Raw genomic sequence first — 17,941 nt, 5'->3', positions numbered from 1 at the left:
TTCTGAGTTCTTTGTAAGAAAAACGGAGAGTTATAACTCTAATAAATAAACCAACAATAACACAGATATTACGCTATTACGCTGGGACTCTCTCACCTCCAAGAGTGTTGTTAAATGCCATCAAATCGGCTCTGGCTCATGGCATCCCTATGACCTCCAAAGGCTCCTGCCATGACAGCTCGCCCCTACAGCTGCTTTACACGTGATAACCCTTCACACGTGAGAGGTCCGAGTCAGCCAGTACACGCGCTACAGCCTCTCAGAAGAACAGGCGCCGCGGGCCGGCCGCGAGGAAAGAGCGCGCTGGGCAGGCGCATGCGCAGCTCCCTCAGGCCTGTTCGGGCGCATCCGCTGGCAGCCTCCGAGCCGTAGGGAAATGGGGAACGCTTTTCCAGCACGGAGCGGCCGAAGCTGACAGGAAAGAGGGTCCAGCCATGTAGCGCCTCCCTCCCCGCACCGCCACCTAGCCTCGGCGAGACGTGCCGCCCGCCGGGAAACTTCCTCACGAACCACGGACTGAGGTGAGTGAGGAGGAAGCTCGACGCCTTCCCGAGAGCCGACCTCTCAAGGCGACGGCCGGGAGGCGAGGAAGCGGCTTTGTGTCCTGAGAGGACGGTGGGTCTGCGTGTGAGATGTCGGGAGTAGTGAGGAGGCTCCGGAGTCCGCCCACGATTGGACTGCGGGGCAGTCGAGAGAAACGGGGCTTGCTGCCGTGCCGAGTCCGCGCTTCATCGTGGAGAAGCGAAACGAATGGCGCCCTCTGTGCGTGCGATCCTGTGGCGGGCTTACTCGGGAGTAAGTCCCACGTTCTGTGTGGCTTACTACAGAGGAAACGGGACCAGGAAAGCGCTACCTGCCTAGCGGTTGGGGAAGAGGAGGCTGCCTCGGCCGGTGCGAGTTGTCACGTGTCCTGGGCGGGCGTGCACGAAGCTGTTCCACTGTAGAACTTGCTGCCTCAAGATGTGGCCATGGCCGTTACTTTGGATGGCTTCAAAGCAAGGGAGTACATATATTCATGCGAGATTTTCGATACCAAACAGGTTAAAACAATGCTATTATTTAAATAATAATACTGTTCAAAAACAGCTTTAAAATTCTTGCTGCTCACCGTCTATGAAAGGACCTGTCATGTTTCCTTTCAGATAGATAGATGCTGAAATCCTGTGCAGAGGGACTGGGGAGTCTCATTTAAGTCATTGGGGCTTATTTATGAGTAAATGCACAGAAGATTGTGTTGTGTCTTGCATGTGGGAGAGGGAGAGAGAGTTGGGTACCTACTATGGTCCAAAGATCTTCAACCTTATACTCAGGATTCATCTTTAACCAGGAGAACAAATTCCAAATACACACATTTCCTTCCTCCCAATTGCAAGGTTTCTTCAGATTTCAAATTGTGTAAAAGCCATTCATAAAAATTTTGAACAAACAAATATCCCCCTTCAGCAGTATATATCCAATTGTCAAAAGCTGAAGAAAAATGTTTAAGTTATTTTCTTAGATGATAATTATTGCATTTATATTTCACCTTTTTTCTTTATGCAAGGAACCCAAAGTGGATTACACAATCCTGCTCTTCCTCTCCATTTTATTCTCACAATTCCTTATGAGGTAAGATAACTGAGAGGCAAAGACTAGCTCAGTGTCATCCAGTGAGCTTTATAGTTGTCCAACACTGTAACTGCTACACCAAGGTGAAGAAGTTTCAGGTATGGGACACTGATAAGAAAGGCCCTGTCTCTTGACTCTGTCCATCTTGACTCGATATTCAGGGCACTGAGAGCTGGGCATCTGGATATTGATATATAGGTTCATGAATACATCTTTCTTGTTGGGATATCCAAATACTTCTGGATGTCCAGAAAAGGGTATTGCTTCTGCATTTTTAACAGCCATATAGAAGAACAAGGAGCAGATTTTAATACATGCTGTACCTGTCATAATAATTTATGCTATACAGCTACTTGAAGAATAAGAGGCCTAGTCCTCCTTTGCACCTGGAAACTTTCCTTTCTCTTTATAAAGTTAATAAGTAATGAGAAGATGGTAATGTTGCTGCTAGTACAGTATATCAAAGGTTAAGGTGTGGCACGTGTGTGATTCCTTATACTCCACCCCACTAGTATAGAGTATTGATGTAGCATCTCTGTGCCTCCTGGGATGGCCATATGCTAAAGTTCTCTTAACTATTAGGTTGAGAAGGAGAGCATTTGGCAAATGCAGTCTGTCCTATTTGGTTGAAAGAGGGAGGAATTCTATATCCGCTCAGTGTTCTCTTTTACTCAGTCAAGAAAAATCTTAGTACATCCTGTACTTCTAGTCACATATGTTTAAACTGGGTTACAAAAATAAAATTCAGTAGCACATTCTGACTTCTCCATATCTTTATGTACATAAGATTGTACATAAAGATACATGTATAAGTATTTCTATTTGTCTGTAAGCCAAAACAGGACAGTTGGAGTTCCTGGTTGTAAAAGAGAACTTGAATGCAGTGAGTATTATGAAAACTTGGTGGAATGGAGAGAATCCATGGAATACAGTCATCTTTGGATAAACATAAACTCTATAGAAAGGGCAGGGAAAAGTGAACGGGACAAGGTGCTGCTCTGCATGTCAAAAAGGGCACTGAGTACAGCAGACTTGAAAATGTAAAAGGTAACCCCTTCACAGAAGCACTGTGGGTGGTTATATTTGGCTTCAAAACTAATTTATTATTCATAACTTACTATCATACCCCAGACCAGAATGCTCAGGAAATCGGGGAGGCCTCAAGACAAGGAAGTATTGCAATAATGGGTGATTCAACTATCCTAAATTAGTGATAAATGCATCTTTCATTTCTGAGAATTAAGTTAAACAACTCTGCTCTGGAATACTTGGTCCAGGAAGGCAATCCCAGATTTAATCTTGGGTGGAGTTTCCCAGGACCTAGTACTAATTATAAATGTAGTTGAACCAGTTTGAAACAGTGACCACAGTGCTATCCAGTTTAATATATTTTTAAATGGAAGAGTGCCAGCATAATCACATTTGTCTTCAAAAGAGGAAGCTTCTCCAGGGATCTGGAAGATTCCAGGCTGGTTACCTTAAAGTCTCTTCCAGGTAAATTGGTTGAAAGTATTACTAAAGATAAAATTAGTAAGGTTTGCTAAGGTAAAGTAAGTATGGAAGGACAAGCCTTGCTGAAAAAGAATCAGCATGGTTTCTGCAAGGTAAGTCCTTTCTCGCTCGTTTAGAGTTCTTTGACAATGCCAGTAAGCATGTGGGCAGGGCTATCCAGTAGACATTATTTCAAAAGACTTTGGACAAAGTCCTTCAGGAAAGACTCCTGAACAAATCCTTTTATACATCAGTAACCAAATACTAGAAAGCAGAGAGTAGGAATAAATGGTTACTTCTCCCAGTTGAGAGACATAAACAGTAGGGCCCTACAGGGCTCTTTATTAGGAACAATGCTTTTCAACATATTCATAAATGATCTGGAATTAGGAGCAAGCAGTGAGTGACACATATTGGAAGAAAAAATCCCAACACCAAGTATAGACTGATGGGATCTGAGCAAGCAGTGGCTGAGCAAGAAAGGGATCTTAGGGCTATGGTGGACAGCTCAGTGAAGATATCAGGGAAGACTTGATGGCACACAGCAACAAACAAAGGGAAACTCATAGTTAAAGTATGGAATTAACTTCCATGAGATGCAGTGATAGTCATCAATTTGGATGGCTTTAAAAAGGGATTGGGCAAATTTATGGAGAGAAGGCTATCAAAAGCTATTGTATGCTACCCTTGGTTTTACAGGTAGTACGCCTGTGTACAACAGTTACTGGAGAACTTGAGCAGGAAGGTGCTGTTGCACTTATTCTGCTTGTGGGATCCTGTGAGCAGCTGGCTAGGCACTGTGTGAACAGAATTCTGGACAAGATGAACCCTTGCTCTGATCAAGCAGGATTCTTCATATATTCAGACTGGTGTGTGCGTGGGTGAATGCAATTTCAAAAACCTCCTTCATGGAAAATATAGAGAATAATTAGCAACTTTTTTGTTACATTTGCTGTTAGATGGAAAAACCTGAGTGTGCAATTGCATTTGTTTGTTTGTTTTTGTTTGTTTGTTTGTTTGTATGCTGCCCCATACTGCAAGTGGAGTCTCTGGGTGGTTTACAACACTTAAAGTTACATAATCATTACACAATAAAACTAATACAAGCATACAATAATAAAACAATCAAATACCATAAAACAACAATAGGTCATTACAGTAAATCCACTGCAGAGACAACCATAAGGTGATAAATTATTACAAACATTAAAATCAGTTGTTAAAATTTGTTAGAATGCCTAGATTTTTTCTTTAGTTTGGAATATGTTAATATAGCACAGAGAGCAGAAGACAGTCATTTTGAAATGGAATGTGCATTCTAGCCAATATAGATTTTACATTCAGATTATAATTGTGAGAAATGCAAATACCGATTCAATTTTAAACTTTGTAAAAGAATGAGATAGACATATTAAGATTTATGTGTAACCTTTGTATTTGCATGCTGATGCTGCAATGAGAGTCTGTTTCCTCCACAAGGCAAGACTTCAGACTTCATGCCAGCTGGAGATTTAGTTCCTCTGAGCACCTTAATTTACCTATTTGTCAAACAGTAATTTGATCATCTTTTCCTGTTACTTTGCTAGAACTTGTTGAGCTACTTTACTATAACCTTGGGTAAACTATTTGCACAGTTTTATTTGCCTCCATACAGAACTGGATTCAGATTAAATTGGAAATGAATAAGCAAGTATTGAAGAACTGGATGAAAAGTTATTCTGTCTTAAATATTTTATTTTATTTATTGCTGATTTGAATTCTCCAGATGGCCCAGACTTTATTACTTTATATAGTAATGTTCACTGATTTCTGGCCTACTTCTCGTAAAGCCTAAGCAATCATGAAGTATTTTGTGTTGTTTCATATAATGACCTACTTCTCAGGGATAGAACAGTACCAGAATATGCTGTGCCAAATTGGCAGGAACTGTAAGATAACCAATAAAGTTCCGTGATAAAGGATAACTAAGAGAAAGCAAGTTTTGCTTACTCCAAGAATAAATTATCCTCTTAACACACCACGTTCTAGTAATGTTACAATTGGAATTTCCCCAAAATAGAAGACAGGTTATGAAATACTTCCTTTTGAATGTAATTGGTGTATTGTTGTTGTAGCAGGAGAAAACGAAAGAGCAGTGACTCCTCCCCAAGAAAAGCAGTGACTCCTCCCCAAGAAAAGCTCATAAATACAGTATTGCTCTAGTCAAATTTTGTACTTGCAGAATACTTTGAAGTGGTGTGAGTATTTAAAAAAAAATCTTTTCCACAGGGATCCTATGTTTGACCAGCAAGCAAGTCTTTTTGAAGGACACATGAGCCTTATATATTGATAAGTTTGCTTTATTAGCATAACTGCATGCACTGGTCTTTGTAAAGGTATTTTATTATTTTCTCTTCTACACACACAGTTACAATATACCTTTAATTCAAAAGTTTATGTATTAAGAATTTTAAATCAGTGACTTATGAAATGGTTTAGATCTTTCCACTTTGAGATAGTGTATGGGTTCCTACTATTGCTTTTTCTTAGCATTTTCTTAATGCATGTTTCCATGGCCTCAGTCTTTCAGATGTATTTTGTATTTGTTATGTGTAATTGTTTAGCATGAGCAAGTCTTAAAATTATTTTTTGTTAGTTTTACAAGTTAATTAAATGGTTTGTCCTTAGGGATATAGTTATAATTTTAAAATATGTATGGTGCAATTCTGAACATGTCTGCCGATATGTAAGACCCACAGAAATCATGGGACCTACCCTCAAATAAATAGGTATCGGATTACAGCCCAAGGGTGTGATCCTATACAAGTTTAGACAGGAAAAAACCAGCAACTCCCAGTATTCCTACTGGGAGTTGTAGGGCAGGGGTGTCCAAACTTTTTGCAAGGAGGGCCAGATTTGGTGAGGTGAAAATGTGTGGGGGCCGACCATTCAGCCTGACATTCTTTGAACCATTAACATTAAATGCAAATGAACTATTTTATGAAAGACTAAACAAATAACTGCACTAATGTGAAGGGTGATACTGAGATCTCGACTGCATTATATAGGCTAGGTGTGGCTCAAAAACAGTGGTTTTGATGCGCAAGATGTCACGCAGGTGAAAGTCACTTAGTCTTGTCCTCATGTGGTTCTTGTTAATGTTCATAACCGAGAATGTCTTCTCGCACAAGTATGTCGAACCAAACAAGCTCAGCATTTTCTTAGCAAATGTTCGAATCTCTTGGAACCTGGAGCTGGCAGTAAAAGTTGACAAGAGGGAGCTGTTGGTGCCGACTGCAACACTCGGCGTCACAGTGCAGCTCAATGAGCTCCAGCTGCAGGTGGTCTGGAGCGTCATCAGGGTCCATAGAGAAAGGAGTTGAAAAAAGCGTGATCTCCTTTTCAATAGCTGCAAACTCCCGAAAGCATTGTTGAAACTCCTCAGCCAGAGATGAGATGTCTGCTTCATACCTCCTTATTTGCGCACTCATATTGTTCTGTGGAAAACTGGTCATTATTTCCTGCAGCGATGAGAAATGTGTGGTATTGGGCTGCGTTTGTGACAGGTGCCTTTGGAAAAGTAGCAGCTTGGTCCTAAAGGCTTTGATATGTGAATACAGTTGGCTTACCACTGCATTTTGCCGCTGAAGGCTCGTGTTCAGCATGTTCAGATGTCGTGTTATGTCAACTAAAAATCCAAAATCAGCCAGCCAAACAGGATCAGATAGCTCTGGCATCGGTTGTCCCTTTTTTGTCAAGAATTGTCCGATTTCCTCCCTAAGAGAGTAGAAGCGCTTCAGTGCAGACCCCCGACTGAGCCATCTTACCTCGTTGTGATATACAACATCTCCGTATTCAGCCTGGATGTTGAGTAGAAACTGTTGAAACTGGCGGTGGCACAGGGCTTTGGAGCGAATATAATTAATAGCCTTCATCACCGGTTTCATAACATGATCATATTTCAGATGTTTGGCACAGAGAACTTGTTGGTGAATAATACAGTGGAGTTTTATAGCTTTGCCTCCTTTGTTACAGACTAGGGTTGATAATCCACTTCGCTCGCCAGCCATGGCAGGTGCACCATCCCTAATAATCCCAGTGACTTTATTCCACGGTAGTTTCATGTCATCTACGGCGGAACAAACAGAAACAAATCTGTTCCTCTTGTTTGGTCCTTAAGGCTCTGGAGGTCAAGTAGCTCTTCACTCACATTCATGTCATTGTCCACTCCTCTCAAAAAAATCAATAACTGAGTGGTGTCAGATGCATCCGTGCTTTCGTTGCAGGCTAACGAAAAAAAGTCAAACTCCACTCCTTTTGCCTCTAACTGTCTCTTAATATCAGATGAAACGTCTTCAGTTCTCCGTACCACAGTGTTACGAGCCAGGCAAACATTGGCAAACTCTTGCTTCTTCTCGGGACAAATTTTCTCCACCATTTTCATCATGCAGTCTTTAATAAATTCACCCTCAGTAAAAGGTTTGCAGTGCTTGGCAATCAGCGTTGCCACCTCGTAGCTCGCCTCTGTGGCATTTTCATTTGACTCATGTGCTCTTGTGAAAAAGCGCTGCTGTGCCGTTAAAGCAGCTTCCAGTTCCTTCAATTTTACGCTGCGTTCATTCCCATTTAGCTTGTTGTAGTTAGCATGTTTTGTCTGGTAGTGCTTCTTGAATTCCTTGAAAACAGCCACAGTCTCTTGGCAAATTAGGCAGACACAGTTGTTTCGTATTTCAGTGAAAAAATACTCCAATTTCCACTTGTTCTGGAAGCAGCAGCCCTCGCTCTCAACGTGCCCTTTTAGAAATGGGCACACAAGCCTTGTGTCACAAGGGTCACACGGCGAGAGTGCTGACTCAGGTGTACTGCCATCTTCTGGTGAAACATAACCACCAGCCTTGAAGGAGCAGGAGGCAGCGGGGACAGCTGCTGGAACCGCTGTGCGGTGAAGGGAAAAACGCCGGCCGGCGGGGATGAGTGACAGGCTGAGCCGGCGGGGAGAAGAGGCTGCGGGCCGCTCGAAATTTGAAAACGGGCTGCAATTGGCACCCGGGCCAGACTTTGGACATGCCTATTGTAGGGGTTTGTTTGTTTATTTGTTTAAACATGCATCGGATTGCCTCATAAGGCTCTCCTGTGAATGGGTCTCATGCCATGGCTCTTTACAATAATCATTGTTTATATGGCAAATGTAAGGCTAAAGATGTAAGGAAAAAGAAAGGACAGATCAAGTGAAAATGTCATACTGCATGTAGTCTCACACAATAAGCTTCAGTCTTTCATAGTTTGAAACAAACCAATTATTTTTCCTTTGCACTTATACTGGTAATATTATACTAGTGAACTGCTACTGAATCTCCCAGCAATTTCAAATCTGGAAAATATTGAGAGAAATCATTGACAATGATTGCATCTTACCTCAATGCTTGTTTTGATCTTCATTTTACATTGGTGCCTTTTTGTCTATAATTATTTGTCTTTTAATGCAGAAATGTAATTGGCAACACCAGTTTGAAGTGAATGAAGAAAGATTAATACAAACTATGAAGATACCAAAACTGTTCTACGCTTTTGTTATTTTTACATGTGCTGCTATTTATGCTATACATGTAAAACGGAAGTTGGACTTAAAATCAAAAAATGCCGCTGATGATTCGGAAAACCAGCTTGATAGTGAGACATCAGGAACAGATCAGGCAGTTCTTTATGGAATCATATTTGATGCTGGAAGTACTGGGACTCGAATTCACATATTCCAATTCACACAGAAGCCAAAAGGTAAGGAACTTATTAATTAATTATTTACTAACAGGAAGGGTGAAGGCATGGCTCTTTGTGTCCTGTTGTGCTCTGTGAATAATGATGATTATGTATATTGCAAAGTTTAATTCAAGTCTTCAAGAGAAGTAAACACTGTTGCAAATGCAACAGATGTAACATTTAAAAGACATTTTTAACTAATTGCTGGATGAGATTATGTAATCCCAATTTATACGCAGTGATGTTAACTAAAAGAAATGTTGCATAAGCATGGTACAGAACATCTGGTGTAGTCCTCCCAGTATCTTGCATTGTGTTTGATTGATTCCCCTTGCTATCTTGTGGGGCAGAGCTTATATCAGCTTTAAATTATTTTTGATGTTTCAGAAACAATGATTCATTAATATGAAGAACCCATGTAACCTATACTAATCTTAACCAATGTTCCTGAGGTGATTTTCCTTAAAACAGCCATGTTCTTATTTATAGGAGATTCACTACTGAAAGAAATGGAAGTAGAGCAAGTATGCAGAAAAAACTTGCCTGCCTTTATATTGTATAAAAATGACAACAGCACCTATTTTTGAGGCTTCTTATGTGTTTACTACATTTACTAAAAGTGTAACCTCCTTTTTAGAAAAGTTAGAAAAAGATCTGCAGTACATCTTAAAATTCATATTTAGGATTGAGATTAAGATAGAAAAAGCAAATTCAATGACTAATTGGTAAGTCTCTTTTCCATGAGTGAAGAGATCAGTAAAATAACCTGAGGATAAAATGTTATTGCACTGGGAATGAAGCAGACTATACAGTGTTCTCTTTGTTATCCATTATTCCTCCAAGTCTTGATTATTCATGTCAGAGCATGATGCCTTCCCCACCACATAAAGGAGATAGCTTGTGACAAGTGTTCAAGAAGTGGACCAAGGGGACATCATAGGGTCCTTTGAAGCCAAAATACAGCTACATATAGCTGAAGAGCCCTTAAATGTATATGGTGATTCAGATATTTTTTATATTCCAAGTTAGAGCTCTTGTGGAACCCTGCAGGTTTCTGTTGAGATAATAATTCAAATGTTGATTTTGAGCAACAAGTTGAAGGAACACAGCCTGGTTGCATATGAACAATGAAGATAATTTATTATACTTAATTATATCCCACCTTACAGAATGCAGTCCTTTTGTGGTGGGTTAGAAGAACCATCAAAGCACCTCTTTAAAATAGCAACAAAGAGTAAATTTTATCAACCTGTAGCAGTTCATCAGGATCCTTCCTTCAGGGAAGTTGTGGTAGATGACAGGGGAAGTAGTGGTGACAGTTCAGCTGAAGAAGGCTCTGAGGACTTAGTCACTCCATCTCTCATACATATGCGCTATATGATGGAAGAGTTTCACATTAATTCCTTGATGAGGTTATCTTGATGTTCAGCATTTCATTTGCAGACTGCTAGATTGGATGTATCCTACTGCATTATTCTTTGTTTTTTAACAGAAGTCCCTAGACTAATCCATGCCACATTCAGAGCAATAAAACCAGGACTTTCTGCTTATGCTGATGACGTTGATAAGGTAATTTAAATTTTACATCTCAAGAAGGTATGTATCAGAGTCCCACTCTAGGTGCTCTGTAAATTTAGACAGTCAACTGCACACTCACCTGGGAGTGACACTTCCCAAGGTCTTGGGTAGGGTCTTTCCCATCACCTAGTTCTTGAACCTTTTCATTGGAGATGAAATTACATTTTAAATTTAGTGCTCTTGTGTCACACCTGCATATATAAGCTGAGCATGAGGGGGGGGGTTACTATTAATGTGTATGCATTTCTACTAAAAATGGTCTTTCTTTAACTACTAAGTAGAAGCACTATGTTCCTTTATCTCCCCAGAGTGCTCAAGGAATAAATGACCTACTAGCAGTTGCTAAAGAAGTTGTTCCTAAGAAGTTGTGGAAGTCCACTCCTTTGGTCCTTAAAGCTACAGCTGGTTTAAGGCTGCTGCCTGAAGAAAAGGCACAGAAATTGCTGGATAAGGTATGTTCTTTTTTTTACTTCTATTGTCTTTTAAAATACCTAAATACCATGTATAATCTGTGTCTTGGCTATCAGTTATGCTGATATCATCAACAGCTACACTTCAGTTTACAAAGTAATAATTAAACCTCAGAAATAAAAGATTGGCAGCAAGAAGAACTACCTCAGAAATGCATTGTGCTCTGCAATAATACAGTTAATATTCATAGATCATCTGGATATTTGGAGGTAGACATCATCAGTAAAATTATATCCTTGTCCTACCTCTGCCTGGAAGCACATTTTCCCTCTGTTCTAGACCATCAGTGAATCTGACTATCCAATGTAACACCAAGGAAAGATAAAGAGTGATTGTATTTGTGATGAACTGCAGATGAGCAGGGAGTGCGCATGGCCATGGTTAGCTGCTATGTGTGCTGTCACTGTCTCCCATCTAATGATTCTTCTAGACAAAGCTTTTTTCCTGAAATTGCTGTGCCTCAAACACAAATTTTTACTAGGATTCAGCCAATGTTGCCTTCCTTTTCTGACCCTTCCATGTTTTCCAACTACTTATTTAACTTCTTAGGGTGGGAGGGGAATCATGAAAAAAATCTGTTGAGGAAGAACAGGCAGAAGTGCAGTAATTTTTGATGTGTCCTGATAGGAGTCTTCCAACTGAAAGTACCATGTTAGATAAACACAGGGAAGATCATATGTTACGGTACACTAGATTTATAGCCTTCCAGAAACTGAACATGTCTAGTCTTCAGGCTAAAGTGGAAAAGAAGAAGATGTCCTATCATTATACTCTCACTACTTTTGCTTAAGCAAGCTAAGTTTTTTTCCTGAATTGCAAGTATTCCTCAGGAAGATATTACCATTCCATCCCTAGTAGTATGTGCAAATAAATATTTGCCTGTGTGGTGTTTTAAGGAAGACTGCTATGCTCCTCAAAATATTTTGCTGCAAGTCAGTATTTAAATTCTGAAGAACTTCACATTTATGGGTCAAGGAAGGGATTTTTTATTGCACCCCAACTAAAAAATTTAATAAACTCTTATTTTAAATTTAGGTAAAGCAAATTTTTCAAGAATCTCCATTCTTTGTAAGGGACAATTTTGTCTCCATAATGGATGGAACAGATGAAGGTAGGTTGCATTTGTTTTTAGTGACCTCACAGAGCTGCTCTGTTTCTGCAAAAAAAGGTGGGGAGAAAGAAAGACCTTTGTGAAATTAAGGGCAATATTGTTGGTTTTGCTAAATACCTATATATGATTTTTCAGATGCATGTACAGAATAATATAAGTATACACAGAAAAGGTTCCTGCTACAATAAGCCTGCATTCTGAAGTTAGACTAAAGAGGGTGAACATTTACTGCAGTTAATTCTGTGGTTTTTTTTAATTTCCTGTACAGCTACTGATGCTTGACTGATAGGTTGCTTTCAAATTTCACACCAGTTTAAGTAATGGGAAATGTGGGCTGTGGCAACATTCTGTTGATATATCATCTATTTATAGTGTGCTCTATTTTGGAAATACCTTAGAGTAGTTTTGCACTGACAGTTTTGCAACTGTCTACACTGTTGCTCTGAACCAGATAGGATCATACATATATGAAAGCAAGATTCTTTGTATGCATCTCTAGCTGGATATGGACCCCCATCTGCAAATGGCATGTTGAAATGATATTTTCAATAAGCCCCGGCTTTAGCATATCAGCTTCTTTTTCCCTGGTATAATTGTAGCAGTGGGCATTCAACCCATGGGTATGTATTGTCGTTTGTTGCAGTATGCATCCTTTAATTCTCTGTCACATTTATCTCATTTACGCTTTATCTCATTCATTCAGTTTGGAAAGACTCTGATGGTGTAAACTTGGGCTGTTTGGGGTTTTTTTTTAAATTTATTCTTAAATGTGGAAAACTTTTATATAAAAGTAGGAAAGCCAGTGTGGTGTAGTGGTTAAGAGCATGGGACTGGGACTCTAGTCCCTGCTCAGCCATGGAGCCAACTGGGTGACTTTGGGCCAGTCACAGACTCTCAGCCCAACCTACCTCACAGGGTTGTTGTTGTGGGGATAAGATGGAGGAGGAGAATGATGTAAACTGCCTTGAGCCCTTTGTAGGAAAAAGGCAGAATATAAATCGAAAAATAAATTAATGATAAATAAATAAATAAATCCCTATAATTTTGTTATTCCAACCAGGTATTTCAGCATGGATCACTGTCAACTTTTTAAGTGGTATGTATATAAATAAATTGTGATTGATACCTGCAAGTTTTAATTTTTCATGTTGCATTCATTTCTAAATATCTAAATTGTGATTTACCTTAGGAAACTTACAGAACAATCCTATGCACATTCACATGGATGTCAGTACATCTGTGTTCAGTAGGAGTTATTTCTAAATATGTGCATAGTATACTACCTTCGGTTGCCTCAGGAAAATCCTCTGTGGAAAGTTTGAATGTAAAACCTATATGGATTTAAAATAGGAAAATGCAGATAACTAAAACAGCTGCATGCCCTTTTTGATTCTGCAAGACAAACTTTATTTTGAGTATTTACGTCATCAGAAAGAGGGGTGCTGGCTCAGTGGTACAGCACGTGTTTTGTATGAAAAAGATCCAAGGCAATCCCTGGCATCTCCAGGCAAGGCTGGAAAAATTCCTTTCTGAAATCCTGGAGAGCTGCGGTGTTGAATTTCTGTGCTACATTGACTGGTGGTCTGATTGAGTATAAGGCCCTTTCCTATGTGGATTGTGCCTGTTTAAGAATCCAGCCAACCATACCCTTTACCAGGATACTTTCAACCTCCAAATTCTATGTTCATAACCTGAATGATCTGGAGAAAAGTGACTCGTACACTGGGCTTAATTCCCACAGAGATGCAATGCCAGGGCATAGTGGGATCTTTATATTGTCTAACAGGTGCTGTTCTCATCATCACTTGAAGAGATGGACCCTATCTATATGCATGCAACTAAGAAGTAACTTTTAGTTTTGTGAGTGTTGATTAGTGGAGATGAGTGGCAATAGAACAAACCTTCATTTACCACAGAATGTCTTGCTTTCTGACTAAGCTTTTAGTGTTTAGGGAAGACACTGCATCCACTGCCCAGTCTTCCTACTGATGTTTCTTCGTATTCTCAGGAATAACTGAACCATAAACCTGGCAGTGTATGTTGGCATGTTTGTATAGGGAATGTTCAAATAATTTTCTTGACTTTGAGATGTTTATGGTGACAAAATGTTGACTGAGTAGTTCATTAACTTTGTTTTACCAAATAATACATTTCAGGTAACTTGAATTCTCCAAAAAAGAGATGTGTAGGAATGCTGGATTTAGGAGGGGGATCGACTCAAATTGCATTTCTCCCAAGCCCTGAGGTAACAAGAAAGAATCCATTCCCCTTTTCTCAAAAAGTTGTGATGACCCACTAAACATTTTGTCTTTTTTATTACCAATTTAATTTGGGGTGTCAGACAAGCAAGTTTGAGCGTATATTTAGAATCTGCACAAGTAAATGCAAAACACCAAGTGTTTTTTCCTAAAATGAAAGCTTCTGAGCAAAATCTTATTTATAAGGTGGCCTTAAGGCTGTAGAAGTAATCACACAGCTCCATTAGCACAATGCTGCACAACTTGGTGATATGAGACACTGAGCACAGGACATTGTGTTCCTACAGTAACATGGGCTAATGCTGTCATACCAGTGATTGCCTTAATCCTTGCATATGGTTTAGTGGTGCTGCACAAATCTGTTACCCACTTTAGCAGTGGATGGAGCTGCAACAGAAAGCTCAGGACTAGAGAACTTCTGTGCCATCCATATGGCCTGCACTGTAAAGTACAACACTGCTAATACAGTGAGTAGTTGTGCTTGATGCAACCGACAGGACACATGAGAGGACTGGCTTTCCCTACTTGTCTCAAACAGGATGCCACTGTATTAACACTAGCGTGAGGCATATCATCTGTCAGGATCTAGCCTGCTCCAGGGCTCCATCTGGTGGCCAGAACTAGAATGGCCACTGTAGTATTTACAGGCTCAGTCCCAGGCTCTGCTGGAGCGCTCAACCTCCTGATGAGTTCCAGCTGGGATAGCTGTGGGACCAGCTATGTAAGAGCAAACTCTTCCCTCCGCTGGCTGCTTTAGCACCTCAGGTCTTACTGCAGGCTATGGTGTGGTTCTGCTCTTGTGCTTCACCTGATCGGGTTCCTGTTTTGCCTTGCTGTCTTGCCTTAGCAGTGCAAGTCTTCGTGCTAACTGTGCTTCAGTTCCTGCATCTTGCCTAACCCTTGCTGCATCCAGTTTCTGCCTCACCGTGTCGTACCTTGTCTTGCTGTGCTGTGAGTTGCCATATCCTGCCTTGCTGTCTCATCTCAGCAATGCAGTTCTTTTCACTAGCTGCAGCACATTCCAGCTACTGCATCTCACCTTGAACCTTTTTATATCTGGTCCCTGCCATAGCTTGTTATATTGTTTCTTGCCTTGCTGTATTGTACCTTCCTGTCTTGCCTTGCTGCCTTCTCTGCTCATGGATCCTGTCCAGTTAGCCTGCCTCAAGTACTGGCTCCCTGCTCTGTTTGTCCTCCTGGTTCTTGACCCTTGACTTGTTCATGACTGCATCCTTGTCTTGCCCTGATACATACTCCTGGTTCCTGACTTTGGCCTGTTCATTGACTATGACACTGCCTCTGAATTAACTACTAATTCAGCCCCACCTCAAGCTGTATTGTCCTGGCCCTAATTCCTCTGTTTTGACTCCTTCCACCCACATCCCGGACCATAACAGTATCATCACAGCTATGCATGTCGGTAGGACACAGTAAGAGCTACATCACATGACACAGAAGTGAAGCTCACACTGTTGCTTTTATTTATTTCTTGCTGTGGTGAAGTCTTCCTATGTAAGGTAGGAAGATGTATTTGTGAGTTTGCAGTAAAATACAAGAGATGACATACCTTCCAATTCTTATCAAGTCGAATTAAAAATGCCGGTTTGTATCCAGTGTACTTGAGCAAGGGGAACTTCCTATCCTCCTTTCCCACTGCAGCCCCATTTGTCCCTTCAGCTTCTTCTGAAGATCAGGGGACCCTCAGGAAAGATCTGGCATGTTGGGGGAGTTACAGTATAAAGGGGGTATGTCAGGGGAGGATCAGAGGGAGCCCTGCTGGTTTTCCCTAAGTGAGTTTTAGGTTAAGAACTTTATACACTGAAATGTATTTACAAGCAAATGTGAGGTGTTTCCTTTAGGGGGGTTGTGGCATAAATACAACCCTCTGCTTTTGTTGTGAATATGCAGTAGATACACCCTTGAACTGTAATTAGCCAGCTCTGCTGGAGATACTGTATATTGGCCCTGTGTTGGTGTATGCATTTGTGCATCAGGTACAATATGGTTCACCATGGCGTATGTTGTGCAAATACTGTAAGTGCTATTTTTTCAATCGGAAGTGACCATGAAGGTCATCAGGCCCAACCCCCTCAATTTATACCATCCCATTCAGATGGCTGTCCAGTTTCTTTTTTAATGTCTTTAGTGTGGGAGAGCCTTCAGAAGCTTGCTGTGAGGATAAAATGGGAAGAATGAAGGGAAATAATTTTGCACATTAAAAGGAGCTTGGAGGAGGAATAAGAGGAAAGTGTAATGCATGTTTGGGTATTTTAGAATCAAGTGTAATTTCTAAACATGTATGAGCTATTCTTCCTCATTTATTTGAAATGAAAATGCCATGAAAAGGAATTGGGATTTCAGTAGGATTCCCAATATGCACTGTAAAAGAAATGTACACATCTTTTCCCCCTTTTAAACTGATGGAATGCTCACGGTTGTTTGTTTTTTTTCTACTTAGTTTTTTTATACTGATCATGTTGCATAACAATATGAAAATATGTATGCAGTTCAAAAAAATTCAGAATGCTTCAGCCCAGCACTGCTGGCAGCTTCCAACAACATTTGCTATGTTATTTTGCTTTTCTCTGCACTGCATAGTCAAGAAGTGTTCTTCCTTTCTCTTTACAGAACATTCTGGAGGGCTCATCTGACGACTTCATCACTTCATTTCAGTTGTTTAACACCACATACCAATTGTATTCATACAGGTTAGTCATGAGAAGGAGCTTATCCCATAAGGTGGGGTAGGGAGTACATTTTAAAATACAATAATTATATTTTAATTATGATGTTTAATTGATTAACCAGTCCATAATGATTAAGTTGTAATCAGAATTTATTACCTTAAAAACCATTTTAAATGCACTAGCTGATATATAAAAATCAAATCCCCAAATGCAGTTACAATAATCCAGGGGTTGTTTGTTTGTTTTTTCAAGAGAGAACAAGCAAGTGTACTGGTTCTTCCACCCAATTTCTCCTGCTGTAGCTACGTGGAGCTAAACAATTCAGAGATGCCCCATTTAATGTTGGGTTGCAACTCTGGGTTCTATTTCCACAACAATCTAGAATATCCAGTTTGCATATCACAGTTGCTCTGCCTGGTTGCAGCAGAAGCAGTCAGGTGGCAAAACCCATCATGCACATTTATTCCTAATTCATTCCCAGCAACCCAGGGTTTGAAAACACTGTGGATTGTTGTTTGCAAATCAAGTTAATCTAAAAAGGAGGAAATGAAGGAACAAAAATGGTAAATTGTATGCTAGCTGAGAGAGAATAAAACATGGAATGTAGGAATGGCTTTTGTAACAGTGTTTTGTCAAAGTTTGGGTTAATAAAAAGGAAAAGTTAAAAATTATATCTGGGACGGGAGCAAGATCATGATATCATGGGAAGCATGATATAAGACCCCTGAGAGAAGTATGACAGCTATGTTGAGACAGACATCTCACAAAAATGTCCATGATATCTGTGTTTTCCTTTCCCTCCTCTGACACTGTTATCTTGATCCAACTGGCATCATTTAGGAAACATGTAGGTTTCCCAAACTCCATAAGCACCCACACAGACAAACAGATGCTGCATATCTGTTTCCTCATTCTGAAAAGCTTAATCTAGCAACTGGACTTGCACTATGTTTTTAATCAAAGTGGGCATACGGTAGTCTAAAGCAATTTCACTCTTCCCC

The 17,941-nt window shown here is 40.2% G+C and overlaps 1 protein-coding gene across 8 annotated transcripts in view; it reads left to right on the top strand.

Moving 5' to 3' along the window:
- Positions 1-330: 330 nt before the first annotated feature.
- The window catches only part of ENTPD6 (ectonucleoside triphosphate diphosphohydrolase 6), a 40,963-nt gene continuing 23,352 nt past the window's right edge, over positions 331-17,941 (top strand). For 3 of the 8 annotated variants that reach the window (XR_006414593.1, XR_006414594.1, XM_044428886.1), the window contains exons 1-8: positions 331-1,040; positions 8,565-8,853; positions 10,328-10,404; positions 10,722-10,865; positions 11,920-11,995; positions 13,056-13,091; positions 14,152-14,240; positions 16,882-16,961. Coding sequence is in view for 6 of the 8 variants with exons in the window: in XM_044428886.1 (XP_044284821.1) it covers positions 969-1,040; positions 8,565-8,853; positions 10,328-10,404; positions 10,722-10,865; positions 11,920-11,995; positions 13,056-13,091; positions 14,152-14,240; positions 16,882-16,961 (863 nt within the window). In the remaining 2 variants the exon portion in view is untranslated. Of the gene's footprint in view, positions 1,041-1,575; positions 1,609-5,367; positions 5,475-8,564; positions 8,854-10,327; positions 10,405-10,721; positions 10,866-11,919; positions 11,996-13,055; positions 13,092-14,151; positions 14,241-16,881; positions 16,962-17,941 lie in introns of those variants that run through there. The other 5 variants (XM_044428887.1, XM_044428889.1, XM_044428890.1 and 2 more) reach the window with 5 other exon arrangements.

The sequence above is a fragment of the Varanus komodoensis genome, unplaced genomic scaffold (assembly GCF_004798865.1).
Source record: "Varanus komodoensis strain SLA01 unplaced genomic scaffold, ASM479886v1 scaffold2, whole genome shotgun sequence".
Lineage (NCBI taxonomy): Eukaryota > Metazoa > Chordata > Lepidosauria > Squamata > Varanidae > Varanus > Varanus komodoensis.
Note: the sequence above shows the minus strand (reverse complement) of the source record. Positions and strands in the feature narration are given on the sequence as shown.